Source organism: Lipophrys pholis (assembly GCF_963383615.2).
Source record: "Lipophrys pholis genome assembly, chromosome: 4".
NCBI lineage: Eukaryota > Metazoa > Chordata > Actinopteri > Blenniiformes > Blenniidae > Lipophrys > Lipophrys pholis.
The window spans coordinates 23,677,024-23,696,498 of NC_137637.1; the positions used below are offsets into that span (position 1 = coordinate 23,677,024).

At 40.2% G+C, this 19,475-nt stretch overlaps 1 protein-coding gene and 1 long non-coding RNA gene across 2 annotated transcripts; one reads left to right on the forward strand and one right to left on the reverse strand.

Annotated features, from left to right (window-relative positions):
- Window positions 1-2,750: 2,750 nt before the first annotated feature.
- Window positions 2,751-15,242, reverse strand: LOC308108494 (myosin heavy chain, fast skeletal muscle-like). Its single transcript, XM_080461474.1, has 41 exons — window positions 15,076-15,242; window positions 14,920-14,956; window positions 14,616-14,823; window positions 14,381-14,524; window positions 13,653-13,809; window positions 13,371-13,398; window positions 13,153-13,264; window positions 12,984-13,076; window positions 12,840-12,903; window positions 12,651-12,749; window positions 12,463-12,566; window positions 12,136-12,274; window positions 11,853-11,971; window positions 11,594-11,743; window positions 11,304-11,474; window positions 10,914-11,220; window positions 10,626-10,699; window positions 10,059-10,146; window positions 9,750-9,867; window positions 9,541-9,664; window positions 9,310-9,446; window positions 8,921-9,176; window positions 8,596-8,838; window positions 8,338-8,514; window positions 8,115-8,260; window positions 7,934-8,024; window positions 7,267-7,656; window positions 7,032-7,158; window positions 6,830-6,948; window positions 6,528-6,724; window positions 6,264-6,447; window positions 6,020-6,185; window positions 5,807-5,931; window positions 5,369-5,677; window positions 5,073-5,276; window positions 4,854-4,979; window positions 4,300-4,470; window positions 3,938-4,042; window positions 3,269-3,364; window positions 2,979-3,110; window positions 2,751-2,869 (listed from the first exon to the last, which is right to left on the reverse strand). Exons 3-41 carry the CDS (start codon window positions 14,814-14,816, stop codon window positions 2,849-2,851), a joined length of 5,814 nt encoding a protein of 1,937 aa, XP_080317600.1. The 5' UTR covers window positions 14,817-14,823; window positions 14,920-14,956; window positions 15,076-15,242; the 3' UTR covers window positions 2,751-2,848.
- A 652-nt stretch (window positions 15,243-15,894) lies between these two features.
- On the forward strand, window positions 15,895-18,856 carry LOC308108498. Its single transcript, XR_013935281.1, has 3 exons — window positions 15,895-15,955; window positions 17,535-17,612; window positions 17,724-18,856. It is a non-coding gene; the product is annotated as an uncharacterized lncRNA (long non-coding RNA).
- Window positions 18,857-19,475: the final 619 nt, after the last annotated feature.

Consider the following 19,475-nt stretch of genomic DNA (forward strand, 5'->3'; position numbering starts at 1 on the left):
CTTAAAGTCAAAGGTGTAAAGACAACCGCAGCTTTATGTTGAGGTCAGACTCTCTGCTGCTGACAAGTCAACTGTCACTGTCTGACACGAGGAACGTTTTTGATGCGTTTGACCGTAGTAAATCACATCTCCTCCTGACGCCCGTGACACGACCAGCAGCTTTTTGAAGCAGTAAAGATTCCTGCAGTGTTGTGGTTTATTTGTCTGCTGGGCAGTAAACTCTCCCAATTGCCCGAGCGGGAATCTGCAGGGAACAGGTGATTAAGATTTGTGTCTCCAGGTTTTTTGAGACAGGCGCTTGTGTTGTCTCCAGGGCTCGGGTGTATTTTTAAATCCTTCCTTTAAATGGTCTTGTTGTGTTGTGTGTCCTGACAGATGAACTGAAGACAAGTGCAGGCCCGCAGCTTGACCTTCCCCTAAGTCAAGTGTTTGTTCCCCATACACGACTAGGGGGGGATCATGTTTTATGGTGTGCAGGAGTTTGCATTCTTTCCCTGTTGTAAGAGGACACTCAACTGGCAAAGAAAGGGAGAGGACATTAGGGACTAAAGACTGGGGGCTTCACGCCTGACAAACAGGCCAGTATATTCAATAAAAATGTGTCACTTGATACTCTCTTATGCTCCGGCGGAGGTGCTTATTTGGTAGAAACACAAATATAGCCGTCTCCTCGACTATGTTCTCATGGCTCAGCCATTTATTCTGCCTCAAGTCTTATTGTGGAACAACCTTTGGTATAAAACGAGCACGCCCTCAGCGGTCTTAAATCATCGGTATGACAATAGAGCAGTTACTCATATGCAATACCAGCAATGTTTCACTGTTAAAAGTTTACATTTGTAGAATTTCCACATATTTGAATTTACCAGTGTCTTCATCTGCTCAATGTTAAATATAGTTGCATCTGCGTCCTGCAGTAGAAGCTGGGAGACCTGAGCAGACAGATTTTGTTACATTTTCATTACTTTTTAGACAAAGACAAACTAGTCAGTCTCTTTTTAAATACTTTTCCAACCCGTAATAAAGTGTTCAGTGTAACTGTCTAACAGTGAGCACGCCTCATTTGTCTATTATATAGTGATGTAATGTGTTACAGTTGGGAATTTTGTTTTATATAACAGATACAACTCCAAGAATGTTTATACTTGTTAATCTTCAGTTAAAATCAGATAGGAAAAGAAATCACGAGGTACCCCAGCTGTCTCCCAATGTTTTAAGACATAGCTTTTGAGATGGTTGATGACTATAAATTGCCCATAGGCATAGATGTGTGTGGTGGTCTGTTCTGGGTGTACGTTGCCTTTTGCCTCCCTGCGAAGTTGCATAAAGATATGGATGGATAAATGGATTAGTGACATGTCACAATTGGATGTAATTAATGTTTCTCTATCCTAAATCCGAACCCCTCTCTAATGTGGGGTTCCTGCTTCAGTCCATAATCCCACAAAACACGATTATTTGGCTGTTGTTGTTCCCCGACATATCCCTTCTTACTAAGTCAAGGCAAATACCTGCACCGCTGAGTATTATATGGATATTAACTCAAAATCCATGTCATGGGGTTGTTGCAAAGATTCAATAATAAAAACTGTGTAACTACTTCTGAAGTTAGTAATGGAGTACTTACATCACTAACATATGAACCTCATTCTTATGTTCCCAACACGTTATTTATTGATCTTTAGTTATCCTTTCTCAACAATTCTAATTTTCCAAAAGCCATTTAGAATCACATATCTTGGGACTGTTCACACATGTGCTTAAATTTGTTTTGTCTGTGTTCTCATTGGTATGAAGTTGCGGCAAAACATTTTTTGTAGGCGTCTTTCTTTCAGCAGGTGTAAAAAAAAGAAAAAGAAAAACATGCATCCCGGAGGAGTATGATTCGCTCCAGAGATATTCAGTGGCAGAGGACAATGACTCTAAATTAAGAGCCAGTGTCCTTAAGAATTTCAACGTAAACTTAAAAATTCGAACGAGTTGTGGAAGTGATGGTGAAGCCCGCAGACTCTGCCTGGAACTACTACTGGACTATAACATTTAAGATTAACATCCACAGATAATCTGTGGTCAGATTTGCAAGAATTAGAGAAAAATACTCCCTATTTTCGAATTCAGAGTGAAGACATCAAACACTGACTTCCTGTCAATTCACTTAATTTACGAGGTCGATTGACAAAGTTTCCACATTTACTTTGTGCTGTTCAGCCAAACATTAGAGTTAGAAGGGGCGGAAGACTCACTGTATGTCATGGGTCACTAATAGTTCTATTTTGGTCACGGATCGCTGCTTGACACTTCATGACATATGTTTTCAGGCACGCAAAAAAAAAAAACTGTCGTGCCACCAGACTGTCAGTAACATTATCACCGCAAGGCAAAGATTCACAGTTATGGTAACCCGAAGGACTTGTGAGTATGTCAGTTGACAGTTAGTTATTCTGGATAATGCCGCCTGAGTGTAGATTTCGGTTTTTCTAATGAACTTTAAATGATCTGTCTGACTTCTGAGACTGGATAATCGTGTTTCTATTCACGTCACTGGTTTTATGTTCTTTTCACAGGAGACAGTCAGTTCATCAGTGGGGACAAACTATTTTTGTACAAAATCCTGAAAATAATCCTGACTTTTTTAAAAAATATTTTCCTTGATATTTTCACACAGCTGCTTACAAAGTCTGTGAAAATCAACTTGGCCATTACACGACAAACATCCCCCCAAATATGATCAAATAAAAAAAAATCACAAACCAAATATTTGAATGCTTTGGTTTATTTCTTGTGACAGACTTGACAAAAGGATCATATTTTATGACGTCTTGTACTGTGTCTTTTCCACACTAGATGTTCATTCTTCAGCATCTTTTCCCTTTAAAATAACACAACAGATGTAAAGAGTTAGGATATCAAATAATATGACTTCAATATAATCTGCCAGAGATTTGTGATAAATAAAAGTGAATTAAAAGGGATCATACCCTGCCGATGTCACGGCTCTTGGCTCTCAGCTTGTTGACCTGCGACTCGGCGATGTCAGCCCGCTCCTGAGCCTCCTCCAGCTCGTGCTGCACCTTCCTGTACCTGGTCAGGTGAGAGTTGGCCTGTTCCTCCTGAAAGGTTCAAGCAGTGTTATAGTAAACAAGTAGTCCAGTTTTAAGAGCAGAAAACCTCTCGGTCATTTAATCATCCAGCACAACGTTGTCTGTTCTCCAGTGTTATACAAGAGTGAAAAAGTAAATGGTGTGCACGTCTAATATTTCACACTTACAGAATCCTCGGACTGCCTCTTGTAGGATTTTACTTTCAGCTGCAACTTGTCCACCAGATCTTGAAGTCGACTGATATTTTTCTTGTCTTCCTCGGTCTGGTGGGGGGCACAGCACAGTGACCGTCACTACAGGCCTCTTATCTTTCGCCTGTTTCACCTGCATCTTCAAAACCACTTTAAAGCGCATAAAACATTGAACCTTTCATCTTCAACACTGAAGCCACTTTAGCTTGAGTGACGACACGAGTACCAACAAGCACACATGCTGCCAACACTGAGGATATCAGTGACAGCAGAGAAATTTGCATCCGTCCGGCCCCACAGATCGTTTTCACAGACAGCACAGAGACATCTCAGACATCTGTCAATCAAACTCTTATCTACAGTGAAAATCCTTTTCACAACTCTATTAATTTCACACATGTAGCATACTGAAAAAAAAGCAAGTAGCTAAATGTATTTTTCTTTTTACTCAGAAAACAGAGTTGATTTTCAGCCCTGTAGCTGTCTGCACCGTTCAGCAAAGGAAGGAGCAGGGATAAGAAGGTGGTACATGCCCTCTAGGGGTTTGAAGTTTATTCTACAGCAAGCTTGTTAGCAAAAGGACAGATGAGATTTATACACGTAGAAATCCATATATAAATAGATATATAAACACAGACACTATACCTGATAGGTCAGCTCCTTCACTCTCCGTTCATATTTTCTAACACCTTTAATAGCTTCAGCTCCACGTCTCTGCTCAGAGTCCACCTCGCTCTCAAGCTCTCGAACCTTGGGAAGAGGAAACCCAAATTGCATCACCGAAAGGTCATATTTTGCCAAATATGTTCATTAAAATGATCACTTTTAAAGTATTCATTGAAATACAGAAAGCTAAACAGAGAGATTTGAAGGTATTTGCAATCACCCATGGCAAACGTTGTAAAACTCAGCCCATTTTTTATTTTTTTTTATGTCTACATTTTTTTGCGGGAGACATGAAGGTCTTTTAATGAATAAATGAAAGACATTTTAAGGTATTTAATTACCCTGGCCTCCAGTTTCTGGAGCTGCTTCTTGCCGCCCTTCATTGCCAGGTTTTCAGCTTCGTCCAGGCGGTGCTGCAGGTCCTTCACAGTTATCTCCATGTTCTTCTTCATCCTCTCCAAATGAGAGCTGGTGTCCTGCTCTTTCTTCAGCTCCTCCGCCATCATGGCCGCCTGCACATAGGTTCATTTTAAAATAGTTCATGAATTGAAAGTCCCTCCCTGTCGGGTTAATGCATGAATAGAGTGAAATGTACAAAAATATAAACTCAAAACCAAATTGCTTAAAGTTAATAGTGTAACTATAGTGTCTAGTTCATTTCCCCAGACACATAATGTGTGATTCCTTCCATCAGTTACTTTCTGGAATCATTGAAGCAAAAAGTTGTGACTGTTTACTTGAATCAAACAAAAAATTCTACATGTCACTTTGTATCACATTACTATTTTTTTCTTGTTTTGTTTAAACATAAAGCACTATTGGCAATGACATTTGAAATTGACAGGTTTAAACAGCTTCTTTCAGAAGATATTAATAAGATATAAACATGACTCACATCAGTAATGGCTTTCTTAGCCTTTTCTTCAGCATTTCTTGCTTCCTGGATAGAATCGTCCACTTCCCCCTGGACCTGGATGAGGTCAGACTCCAGCTTCTTCTTGGTGTTGATAAGGCTGGTATTCTGTTAAATCAACATTTTGAAATGAGCTACAGTGAGGCCCAGAGCAATGCTAAGAAACTTGAATCATTAAATTAGTCAAAAATCCAGTAGTACCTGAGAGTGCAGGAGGCCCACACGCTCGCTGGCGTCCACCAGCTCCTGCTCAGCTATTTTGCGGCCTCTCTCCGTCTGCTCCAGCGCAGCTCTCAGCTCTTCAATCTCAGCTATCATCAGGTTGTTCCTGCGCTCCACCATTGCAACCTGCTCCTTCAGGTCTGCCTGACTTCTGACAGCTTCATCAAGGTGCAGAAGGGCATCCTGAGTTTGAGATAGAAATTTATTATGATCACCATTCCAAGAATGTTTGAGCCTTGCTCTTATTGTTATATTTTTCTTTTCACATTTCAGACCTTGAGCTGTCCCTGCACGTTCCTCAGCTGCTTCTGGGCTTCAGCGGCCTGGCGGTTGGCGTGGCTCAGCTGGATCTCCATCTCATTGAGGTCTCCCTCCATCTTCTTCTTGACTCTCAGGGCATCATTCCTGCTCCTGATCTCAGCATCCAGAGTGCTCTGCATGGACTCAATCACTCTCTGGCTGTTCCTCTTGATCTGTTCAATCTCCTCATCCTTCTCTGCAAGTTTTCTGTCGATTTCACTTTTGACCTGAGTGAGTTCAAGCTGGATGCGGAGAATCTTCGACTCCTCGTGCTCCAGTGTAGCCTGAAATAATTTTCAGATTTAAGAAGTATGAATTGTTAGGCAAACTTCCATTCATGAATACAATTTGAGTGTTATTCTGTTAGAGTTTTGAATTTGTGTTTTCCCTCGCCAAGTCATTGTTTTCAATACCTCTGCCTCTTCCAGTGCAGTTTGGACTTCTATTTTCTCAATTTCTGCCATCTTCTTTCCCTTCTCCAGTTCATGAATGGTCTTTCCAGATTCACTAAGAAGCTCAGTCAGATCAGTGATTTCCTCTGTTCAGGCAGCAAAATAAAACACAAAGTTAACATAAACATGTAGGAAGTATTACTATATTGTACTCTTCATTATATGTCATCTTACGTTGCAGATTTTTGTTCTCCCTCTTCAGTGTCTCCAGGTGATCCAGAGTTTCTTCATAGGAATTTTTCATCTTGAACATTTCAGTGCTGAGAGAACGAGCCTCCTTCTGAGCTCCTTCCAGCTCTGCCTGGCTTTCCTCGTACTTCTGCTTCCACTCTGCAAGAACCTGAAGGCATCAAGACATGTTTAGCTTTTCGTTTTCTGGTTCATGCACAAGTCGATCAGCGGTACCTCAAAGTAGTACCTTGTCAAAGTTCCTCTGCTTCTTGTCCAGAGCGGCAGCGAGTCCATTAGCTCTCTCCACATCGATCATCAGGTCCTCCACTTCACCGTGCAGTCTCTGTTTGGTTTTTTCCAGAGAGGCACATTTTGCGTTCACAGCCTCGATGGACTCCTCTGCATCCTGAAGACGCTGGGCAAGCTTTTTCCTGTCAGGAGTATTTAAGTTTAGATACCCACACGCCTTGAATCATAGACGGCTTCGCAAAGTTAAACTTTTAAGACTTGCTTTGCTTCCTCCAGCTCCTCAGTGCGCTGGATGGCATCAGTCTCATATTTGGTTCTCCACTGAGCCACTTCGCTGTTTGCCTTGGACATTCCACGCTGCAGCTCCGCTTTGGCCTCCTGCTCCTCCTCGTACTGCTCTCTGAGCAGGTCGCAGTCATGACGAGACGACTGAACGGCGTGAGCCAGGGCGTTCTTGGACTAATGAGCAAATACAATCAAAACTTTTACATTTGTTTTTTTTTTTTTTTGCCTATTAAGAAATACATTTCTTCATTTGTTAGGGATAAGGGATCAATATGGCACCTTCACTTCTTCCTCAAGGTGTCTTTTCAGCTCTTCAATCTGATGAATAAAGGCTTGTTTCCCTCTTGAAAGCTGTGAAACGAGAGACTCCTTTTCTTCCAGCTGGCGACCCATTTCACCTGAAAAGAAAAATCAAACTTATTGTGAATTTTCGGTGAAATGTCACCTGGAGTTGGGTTTTACTCTCAGACATCTAACTCACCATTTTCAGTCATCAATCTGGATCTTTGAGTATTGAACTCAGTCAGCTGACGCACATGCTCGTCATTCTTAGTCTTCAACTCACTCAGTTGGTCCTCAAGAGACCGGCACATTTTCTCCATGTTACCCTACAGAAAGAAGCACAACCATGTGTAATGCGCCTTGGAGCCATGTTGATACTGAAGACATAATTCTGATAATTAACATTCTGTTATCATTTAAATTCAGTAATTTACTTTTGATTTGGCGACAGATTCCATATTGCTGCTGAGGTCATCAATCTCCATCTTGAATTCGCTTTTCTCTTTCTCCAGCTTCTGTTTGATTCTCTGGAGGTTATCGATCTGTTCTCCCAACTCTGCCACGGTATCGGCCTGCTTCTTGCGGAGAGCTGCCGCGGTGGCCTCATGCTGCAGGGTGGACTCTTCAAGGTCACGACGCAACTTATGAAACTCGGCCTCGCGCTTCTTGTTCATCTCAATCTGAACAGAAGTTGCTCCTCCAGCTTCTTCCAGCCTCTCGCTGATCTCCTCAAGTTCCCTGGAGAGGTCAGACCTTTGCTTCTCCACTTTGGCTCGAGCAGCTCTCTCGGCCTCAATCTCCTCCTCCAGCTCCTCAATACGAGCCTGGCGTTTAGTGAAAGAAACATGACTAATAAGTTAAACTCCACACATCAACATTAAAATACTAATTCCTGAAATTAAAACTGAAAAAATTGTTTCTGCTGATGGTTGATTGGATTTTTTTAAATGATCCACCACTATGTTTCCATTGTACCCCTCAGTGCCTCATTCCATAGGAAAAGTAGCTCCAGTTGTTCATTTCAAATTGAGAGCAGTCACATTGAACAAAACTTCCATCCACACAGCTCAAACGCGAACACATACAGAATTTGCAGTTCACCTGCAGTTCCTTGATTTTCTTCTGAAGCTGAATTCCAAGACTTTGTTCATCTTCTATCTTACTGAGAAACTGGCTGATCTCAAAGTCCCTCCTTTAAAAGTGTAAACAAAAAAAATGTTAGATGTACACCGCTATTGTGAGATCGATTAACGTATGATTGAGAATTAGTTTTTTTACTCACTTCTTTAATTTCTCTTCAAACTGCTGCTTTTCATTCTCCAGATCCATTATGGTTTCCTGAGCCAGTTTCAAATCACCTTCAAGCTTTCTTTTAGAGCGCTCAAGATCCATTCGAAGTTTCTTCTCTTGCTCCAGTGAACCTTCAATCTAGTGAATCCACAGACAGAGTCATGAGTATGATGACAACACAGTTGTACTGTTGTACTGTTTGCTGAGTCTCTCACATCATCCACTTGCTGCTCCAGCTTGGTCTTGGCCTTGGTCAGAGTGTTGACTTTGTCTTCCTCTGCCTGCAGGTCATCGAGGAGCTGCTGATGGGACTCTTGAAAGGCCTTCTTCTCTTTGGTTAACTTGGCAATGGCCTCATCTTGAGAAGCCATTTCCTCAACCAGGTTTTTAACCTATAAGGGATATATAAAGATATAGGGGTTGTTGTATTTTGCAAAGAGTTGCCTTTGAAGCTTCTTAATTGATATACTAACCTTGTTCTCCGTGGCATGTTTCTCCTTCTCCACTTTGGCCAGGGTGAGCTCCAAGTCATCGATGTCTTTCTTCAACTCAGAGCACTCATCCTCCAGCTTCCTCTTCTTTGCAGTCAACTCAGCATTCATTTCCTCCTCATCCTCCAGCCTCTCACTTGCCTCTTTGACTTTTGCCTCAAGTTGGATTTTTGCTTTGATGAGACCCTCGCATCTTTCCTCTGCATCAGCGAGAGTTTCGCCTTCCTACAAGTGTAAGAACAAGAAAAAGAGATATGACCGACTGGAACAATCTGGAATACGTAAATCCTCATTTCATTCAACATACAGATGAAATTTGGAGTTGCAAGTCATTCTTCTCCTGCAGCAGGGAAACCATCTTCTCCTCGAGTTCTTTCTTCTTGGCCAGAGCCTTTGCTAGCTCCTCTTTGGTCTTTTCAAATTCCTCCTTCATTTGGGCCATCTCCTTCTCAGACTCTGCACTCTTCAGCAGAGGCTTGATCTTGAAGTACAGCTTCATCCATGGCCAAGTTTTGACGTTCATGAATGAGCGAATGTTGTACTGGATGGAGAAAATAGATTCCCTGAGGAAATGAAGCACAGAAAGTATGTTTTGATCACTTTCTCTCAACTTTGAAACAAAATAGGAAAGCAGCTGATATCCTATTTGTTTTCGTTATCAAAAACTTGAGACATAGCCCGCTTTAAAAAGCATACCTTCTTTCCATCATCTTGACAAATTCTCTCCTCATCACATAAGCCCTGCAGAGAGCCTGAAGCATTGAGACCAGCTCCACCAGTTTCTCATCTCTCATCTCCTCCAGAGTTCCCAGCAGACCGGCTTTGAAGAACACCTTTTTTCAAAACAGAATAAATGATTTCCTGCCTGGAAATGTAAAACTCCATTGTTGAACTACTTTTTCAATTCTTCGTTTTTTAACAGTCTACCTTTGTGTGGCCAAACTTGTACTGAGTGTGGTCGACATTGATAGAGCCCAGCAGTTTCTCTGAGGCCTTCTTATTGTCAATGAACTGTCCCTCAGGGATGACACTGGCATTCAGTACTTTGTACCTGAAAAATAAAAAACATAAATAAGCTCTAAAACCAAAGAGAATCAACATGTTTGGTTTCAAAGGATGACAGAAAGCCGCCACACCTCTGCTTGAAGTCGCCATAGAGGATTCTGCTGGGGAAGCCTTTCCTGCAGATCCTGATACCTTCCAGCACACCGTTACACCTCAGCTGGTGGATGACCAGGAAGTTCTCCATAAGACCTAAAACAATAAAAATAAACATTTGTGAGAGAAGTCAGCGGTATAGTAAGGAGTGTGGTTGCGTGTGGTTTGCGGACAGTCAGTGGAAATAAATCGACAAACCGCACAGTAGATGAAGGAAAAATAGAAACCTTGATCAAATAAACTGATGTGGACAATGTGAAACTTGTGCTGACGAGCAAGGGACCAACCTGGTGTTTTGCTTTCATTGGGAATCAAGCAACGGACAAAATGTGGGTGCGTGCTCCTCAAGTTGGTCATGAGCTTGCCAAGGTTTTCCTGTGGAAAGACAAAAAAACATTTATCATTCTTATTGATCACCATGATCTGACATTTGCATGATAATACCCTATACCTTACAAACTTTAACTGGACAAAACATGAACTGCATATTCTGCAAGCTGAATATTCAGACATTTCTGTCTGCACAAGTTAAGAGAAGATATTGTATCACAAAACTAGGCTGGTGTCAATAAAATTCACAATTTTTGTTGGGACTTCAAGGAAGTTTCATTCGTAAATGTTTCACAGATAAGCAGTAAAAATAAGTGTCATCACAATCAATTTGGTCTCTTACAATGAAGGTATATCAACAAAATCATTTGCAAAAGGTTTCACTTAATTACATGGCCTCATGTTACGACATTCTTGTAAATCGTGTAAAGCTTTGAGGAGGTTTTCTTATCATAAATAAGTACTTGAATGTAATAGTTTACATATAATATATAATATAATCTAAAAGGAGGAATACAAGTTACCCTGAATAGAGCTGAGACAGTTTGGAAGGAACCACCCTTCTTCTTTCCTCCACCTTTCTTTCCACCTTTGGCCTCTGTGAAAGGAATTCAAATTTTACTTATTCTTGCAAGATGGTATTTAAAAAAATGAATTACTAGTGGAATGACTGTATGTACCCACCCACCTCCCGCCATTCCCATCCTGCATTATACTGAACTATAGTTATGAAGTCTGTCCTTGCAAAATTGACAAAAGAATGTATATTTTCTTGCTTCATACAAAGTATTTCATTCTAACTGTACATTTACCATCTGTTGAGGCATGAGCAACATACAGCAAGGCCAACAGCTTGACTGAGGACTTCTGGAAGAGCTGAACCACGGAGTCATTCAGGGGGTCCTTGTTCTTGTCCAGCCAGCCAAGAACGTTGTAGTCGACAGTGCCAGCATAGTGTACCAGAGCGAAATGCGCTTCAGCTTTGCCTTTGGCAGGCTTTGGTTTCTGGAACGGGGCACTTTTTCCAAGATGCTGATCGTACAGCTTGTTCTTGAAGGTTGTGTCTGATGCTTTGGGGAACATGCACTCCTCCTCAAGGATGGAGAAGATGCCCATTGGCTGACAAGTCAAAATAGAATTATTGTTTAAGGCAGTTAACTCTTAGTTTACATTGTTTTGCGAACGGATCCTATATTGCTCACCTTCTCGATAAGCTCAATGCAAGCAGCCAAGTCCATACCAAAGTCAATAAACTCCCACTCAATTCCCTCCTTCTTGTACTCTTCTTGCTCCAGGACGAACATGTGGTGGTTGAAGAACTGTTGCAGTTTTTCATTAGTGAAGTTGATGCACAGCTGCTCCAAGCTGTTGAACTAAAGACATTTAGATAGAAGAAAAATCAGTGAGAGGGGTGTTAAGAAATAAAGTATACAGTGCCATTTACTGTGTTAGTATACTTATCATCAACAAGTGCATGGTGCAATTTACTCACATCAAAGATTTCAAACCCAGCGATGTCCAGGACACCAATAAAAAAGTTTCTTGGCTGTCTGGTATCCAGCATCTCATTGATTCTGATCACCATCCACAAGAACATTTTCTCATAGATAGACTTGGAAAGAGCCATCACTGAATTATTCACCTAAAGAAACATCGTAGAGGACCTTTAGTTCTACAAAATTAATACATTTGTTCATATATATACATATTGTTTTTTATACATGATCTAAAATAGTGTTACTGTAATTTACCTGTGGCACGGTTTGACCTTTAACCACCATTTCATTGCCAACCTTGACTCTTGGGTAGCACAAAGCCTTGAGCATGTCAGCAGAGTTCAGGCCCAGGAGGTATGCGATTTTATCAGCAACTGTTGAAAAGCATAAAGCAAAGGTTTGTGACCAGGCTTGAACATGATCAAAGATGAAATTAATCTATATGACTTGATTGAACACATATCTGTGGATATAATCAGATATTTCAATGAATGGGATCAAATTATTGGTTTCCAAAGAAAGCTTTAATAAATGTTACCCTCGGTGCCATCAGGCTCTGCCTGCTCCTCTCGCTGCTTCTGCTTGAACTTCATGTTTCCATGATGCATCACAGCTCCAGTCAGCTTGTAAATGCCCAATTTCTCCTCCGCATTGAATCCCAAGATGTCAATAGCAGTCTGGAAAACAAATGATGAAAAACGTTACCATAGCATAATTTGTTTGTTTTTTAAACAACAGTTCAGAAATTGCTCATAGGTGCATAAAGTTTCTCCGGGGAGGAATACAAAGTATAAATTTGCCTACTGATCTTTTAAAGTATTTGACAATTTTCATTTCATTTGAAATATGCGACACATCTACTCACATCGGTGGCGATGAATTCTTCAATATCATCGATACTCTTGACAGTGATTTCACCCTGACTGACCATGGGATAGTCATATGGGTTGGTGGTGATCAGAAGAGCCTCTACAAAGCAATATGAAAAACGGTATTGATTCAGATGAAGCAAGAATGCATATAATCAGATATTGCTGGTGCCATATTGCTCACCCAACAGCTCGGGTTTGTGGCCCGTCATGAGCTGGTAGAAGATGTGATAGCTCCTCTCAGCAGACAGCTGGAAGGTCACTCGAGATTTCTCCAGCAGGTCTGGTAAACATTGAGTAAGAAAGGAGGTGTGTCACAAAGAGAAATGACAGAAACAACTTTTGGCTTTGGCTATATCGTTTCAGGTCTTACATGTTTCAATATCAGCTGAGGCCAACTTTCCAGTTGTACCAAAATGGATTCTGATGAATTTACCCTATTGAGAAGACAAGTGTTGGTTAGAATCATAACATGTTGTTGCTTTTAAACCGTTTGGAATCAATAATTAGCACTTACAAAGCGGGATGAGTTGTCATTCCTCACAGTCTTGGCATTACCATAAGCTTCCAGCAGTGGGTTGGCGGCAATGATTTGATCTTCCAGGGACCCCTTGGAATGATATCATAGGTGTTTGTATTGTCAGGATTGAATTCCGTGCCTTACTGATGTGTGTACCATTATTCACCTGTATTTTTCCAGCACTATGCTCAGCTTTCTTTCCTGAAGCCACCGCGATCGTCGCAAAGTACTGGATGACACGTTTGGTGTTGACGGTCTTTCCTGCACCAGATTCTCCGCTGAGATGCAAAAAGATAATGACCCAGAGTCATGTGTAAGTTTGCATAAGTTTCAGAACAAAACAGAAATAATCTGATTAATGTTGGTGTTATCAGTTTGACTCACGTGATAAGGATTGACTGATTCTCACGATCTGTCGAAAGAATGCCATTTGAACACATTATATTGGATCCATAAGTCATTCTGTCACGAACACTGAGAAATTGGTGTATTATTTACATTACAACAAAAATGTTTTCAGTATTTGCAGGTTTGTCACAAACACGAAGCCATTATGGAAGAAACCGAAACTTCTGCTTTCTCAGGGGGAATCATTTCAAACCTGCAGACCTGCAGGTCAGTGTATACTGTGCTTGATGTATTATAGATCATAGCACTGATAAATACCTTGGAGCATGAACTGATAGGCGTTATCAGAGATGGAGAAGATGTGGGGTGGAGCCTCAATTCTCTTCTTGCCTCTGTATCCATTAACAACTACTGCATCATACACTGGGAGCCACTTGTAGGGGTTCACAGTGACGCAGAAGAGCCCAGAATAGGTCTGTTTGAAGAAGAAGACACAGAGAACGTCAACAAAGTGAAGTAAGAAACTCAGTCGAATACTTGGATCCGCTGCTATGGCCTTGATGCCAGGACTGTTGAAGTGTTTTGATAATGATAAGGCTCTGACTCTCTGGAGTGTTCCTAAATTACCCACAGACTCTGACATCTGACAAATGATCTGGGCTTGTGAATGACACACGATGAACTCTACTCCACTGAAACCAACTAAAAAACTTAACTCTGGTGGTCACTAAGACACTAATTGTGTCCTTTGAGAACTCAACTGGGCTAAAACCTGTGTGATGAGCCATGTATACAATAAACCCTTCAGTATACCAATAAACCTCTTATGCCGGATGGCTAACTACCATGCAATTGATTAATTAGGACGACACAAACTAGGACAGCAGAATGTCTTCCATACCCCAACAAAGTAGTATATGTAATAAATGAAAAATGTTAAAAAACATTATCTTACATAGATCACAGCTAGCGGATGGTTTGTAATGTACATTCTCATGCAGTTCTCATAAGCTTAATTTACTGATATTCGATCAAGTCAAACTCACGTAGATCATCCATGCTGCATAGCGCTCTTTGAGGTTATACAGCACAGAGGGCTCACTGAGGTGGGTCATCATGGCCATGTCCTCAATCTTGTCGAACTTCGGAGGGTTCATGGGGAAGATTTCATCCTCCTTCACCGTGATACTCTACACCAAAAGAGTGACAACAATATTCAGTCTTTACAGACAGTATGTACTCCTTATTTTTCTTTTTTTTTTTTAAATCATTTCTGCATACTTTTCCGGGTTGAACATCGACTGTGACTTTGCCACCATCCTTCTTAACTAGTTTCCCTTTCAGATACATCTCCTTGGGCTCAGTCACAAAAAATGCCGTTTTGGCATCAAAAGGAGTGTTTTGAGCTTCTATTCTCTCCCTTTCAGGTTTCCGGAGGTATATGGCCGCCGGGCCGTAACACTCCATTTCTGCGTCCCCCATGATGCCTCTACAAAAACACACAAAAAAGTACGTCAGATAAAGCAAGTTAAACATAATGATAATAATTTGTATTTAAGGAACACAGGCTATGACTGTCATTTACCTTTTTCTTGCCAAATGAGGCAGTTACAGATTGGATACTGAAAAACAGAAATAGGTAAACACATCAGAAAGTGTCCCATTCTTGAGATGCACAAGCAATATTTTTTTTCTTGAGCATCCAGATCACTTGTAGAGTCAAGTGGGACAGAAAACTCACCTTTCTGAAGAGCCTGTTACCCCAAAGCTTCTGTGAAGCCTGGGAGGGAGCCTTTTATACTGAATTCTGTGGCCACCATGAAGGAACAGCCATCCTATTAAGGTCACTGAGCTTGTCAGGCTGGGCGGGTATTCCCAGCTCATGATAACAGATGGTGTTACCTTATCCTGCAAAACATTAAGCGAACAAACTTCACAGAATTTCTTCTCAAAGTTCTAAACAGGAACTGACCAACCAAAGAGCTGTGACTGTGCATTTTATCTCCAAATATATAACGCTATACCGAAAGTTATAATGTATTGCTCTTATGTCCAGAATAATTATGACACATTATTGAGAAATTAAATGGGATTGTGTGCTCAGATCGCAAATTCTTTTTACAGCATTAGTTTGTCCATCTGCACAGGGACCTGGAATATTTTAAACAAATATTTCGCAGAGACATTTTTTTTCTTCAAAACATGCCATGAACGTAGGCTTAAGTGTTAAGCTCAAGCTATTTTAGGATCCCATTATGGACCTTTATACCGTTGTGCTTTCTCTCCAAATAAAGAGGACACTTAAGATGAACAAATTCTCTTGTGGAACGATTATGTTGCAATAAAAAGCGAAATTCAATATGTCTGGGCGTCCTGTACAGTCTTATTAGGACCGAGCGCAAATATAGCCTTCAGCTAATGAACGCCCAAGCTCCGACTCTCGCAATTGTTGACAAATGCATTGAATGCTTCAGTTAATTACACATCAGATATTTTTCAGCATCTCGTTACCAAGAGCTTCAGAATAATGCCAAGGCTGTGAATTGCTGGGTTCCTGACCATCACTATTGTGAGTAGCTCATAAACTCATCAAGTTTAATAGAAGCAGGTCCAGTGCAATGGTGAGTACAAATCTATCTAAGCTTGTTAATACTTCTGCAATTCAGTCAGGATGGTCGGGGCTGCATGCTGCTGCTGTCGTTTATTGTTAAGGTGTCCAAAAATAACAATATTGATGCTTTCAGTATAATGTCACAATATTGGTATTCAAGTGCACGATTGCAGTTACTTACAGTTCAAACGGTTCAGAAAGAAAAATTCAATTAAATCTACCATTGCAGTGGAGATGGTAATGATGATCATATGACCTCATGAGCTTTCACATTAAAGTCAGAAAATCATGGGAAACTCAACCATACTTAATGACTCTTTATACTTCCTAGTTTAAATGCATGTATTTGTGCTACGAAAGTCACAAAGTAGACTTAAAAGTGTTTTTCTATATCACTTCTTTGAAATTGAACCAATAAGCAACTTCGAATGTCTCATTGAAAACTAATTAACCACTTGTTCATGCTTTAGCCCACCTGCTGGCTTTTTGTTCGCTTTTTGTAAACAAAATCCCAGAATTCTTTAGGAAAAAAAATGGTCCCATGTGTGCAATCAATTCATACATCGGCTGAGAACTTTATTTGTGTCTGCTCTTGTGAGTCCATTTACTCTCGCGTACAGGAGAAACTCAAATTGGTAAGAGCAGGAGAGTAGTGGAGCAAACAGAGAGATGAAGAAGGAGGGATAGTTTTCTTGAAGTGATACTGAGTTGGATTGATTTATGTGTGTCATATTACTGACCGCAGAGTTCAGGTAAGTGGAATGCTTAAATGTACATGTGGACGGTCAGTGTTGTTGTTGTTGTTGTTATTGTCTATAAAATGTACCGTGCTTGTTTAGATATCGTCACCCTCTCTGTTAGAGATCGAGACCAATGATTGATAGATGATAAAGGAATGTCTGTCTATGGACCGTGTAGGTAGTTTCAGCAACTCAGAATTAGATAATTGATCAATAATAATCATGCAAAAAAGGAAGATTCTTATGAATGCATTAGAAATTGTGAAATTACACAGGATATATGAAGGGGAGATACAGTGTATTTTATAGTATCACCTTGCCAAAATGGCTGCACTGCACAAAACCACTTGTGTTTCAGGACGCCTTCTATATTCATTCCTTTCAAATGGAAAAATTTTGGGGTCTTTTGGATGTTCTACTTTTGCAAAGAATATTAAGTAACGGCACATTATAGAGAACAGTAGTGCTAAAAGGTTGCTTGTTTTGGTTTAGAATGGAAATAAACTTCCCAGATTTGTAGAGCAGAAACAAGAGTGAGAATGTGATTCGAAGCAGGATTTCATCTCTTAAGTTTATTTTATGTACGTATAAGACCTGCTAAACTACAAATAACTTGGAAAAATAGCACTCAAGCAAACTACATAGAACCAATGAAACAGCATCACGATGTTTTAGATCCCAAATTCTGACATTTGATCTCTAAGCACAGGCGCTTCGAAAAAAAAAAAACCCAAAAAACTTTAAAGTATCATTTGCCTCATTTGGATGGGGAAAGGGATGAAAAAAAAATCCCGTTCAACAGTTTTACAAAATGGATGTAAATGTTTCTGAGTTTTTATGCTTTTTCAGATCCATTCTAGGATGACATTGGAACTGATTTCATCTGAATCTGGAAATCCAAAATTGAACACAGAGCAGAATATGACGGTGAGTATTTTTTCAGTGTTTTTGTTTGTTTCTCACTTTTCCATCATTTGTGCCCTTTAGCAATAGTTAGTCATACACTGACCTATTTTTAAGTTTCTGTGTCATCTACAGGCACATGGATCTCTACATTGTCTACTTTCGAACCTCTCTGCAGTCGCAAGCAAACGTTTAATACAGCAAAATGCCTCATTTAAAAAAAATTCTGTTGAAAACAATTTTCTTTTTTTCCACCTTGCATCATTGCGTGTGTTCTTCTTTGCTTTGGGACAAAACCATTGTTGAGTTTTTGAATGAAATCTGAAAAATAATGTTTTGCATGTGAATCAAGAAGTTCTGTTTGTACCTTCTATCAAAGCTTTCAGTGAGTTACCAGAGGACATGTGGATCATTTTCCATCTCAGTCAGATCTTGTTCTTTTTTTAATCTCGGCATCCTATGAAGAAAGAAAAAAAAAAAAAAACATGATTAGGTTCTCACGTGTGTTAAAAATAAAAAAATAAAAATCTGTAAAACTCATTAACACATTCATAACTTTATAAGCACATTGGGGTTCATCTCATACTGTCAATTAAGTCTAAGTAAAGCAACTGCAGGGAAACTGGATTTCTAAATGACAAAGAGAAAGGACGAAGGAATTTCTGTGTGAATTGTGAGTTTTTTGAAAGAACGATATAACACAGTTGGAGCATTCGTTTAATAAAGTATTGTAAGTGCTGCTGCTGTGTGTATATATTGCATGCTGCATCGCATCATTTGCAAACAGTCGGTGACGCATAGCCATCGTGAAACAAAACTCTGCACCTGCAGCCTGCACTCATTTAATACAAGCGCTGCTCAGTCATTTGAATAAGCATAAACATCGCCTAACTGAAAACTAAAGCTAAACTGAAGAGCCACACACGTCCAGGAGCATGTTTCCATCTTCTATTTATCAGAACATGCAAAGTGACCACAATACAATGAAATGAGAAATGTACACATATTAATATGAAGTCGACGGGGGAACATTGGAGGCTTTCATGTATGAATGTATGTATGTATGTATGTATGTACCAAAACTTATAAAATGTATTTCCATTTGAAGCGCTGATCTGCATTTTCCTCTCACCTCTCTCTTATGATTACTTCTAAACAATATTCTGTAAATAAAGTTGAAAAAAATAAACATGGACTAACATGTTACTATATCATGTTGTTTACTAAGACAAAAAAAACCCCAACTCTATAAAAACAAGAATGACGCGAAATGCTTCTTTACAATTCATATCTGCATGGTGTATTAATGAATGCATGCGTTCAAACTATTTGGTTTTGTGGTGTGATGCTAAGAGACGATGATGACAGAGTAGCTGAAAACATTAGCGCATGTTTACACCTTTGCAACTTGAGGCTCCATCTGGTGTTTATAGGATACCGCTGACCTCCACCACCAGCATTTACACACTTTCAGTTGTTAGCACCGTCGAGAACTGACAGCGCCTCATGCGTGTACCCTAAGTAGGCTGTAAAATATGCAGCACGAACTTGAAGAATTGTCTGGTCACCAGAAGTCAAGTCGGCTCTCACTTCCACTTATTCCTCGTATTTATTCAAGATTTCAAAGATAGTTCACTTGGATGCATAATGATGCAAAGACGCATGTGGATATCATGTAACAGCATATGGCACACAGATTCCAAGTCATGCCCTTAGTTTACACAATCTCACTCTAATCCCAGAGCTCCACTGGAAGACAGCACCAACTCCCTGAACTCACAGCTACTTTTAACCAACACAACACAATCCTTGGAATATTAACTGTGGTCATAATCAGCGGCGGTTCGTAAAGTCCTCCTTGACTTCAAACTAAGAAATTACAAGGGG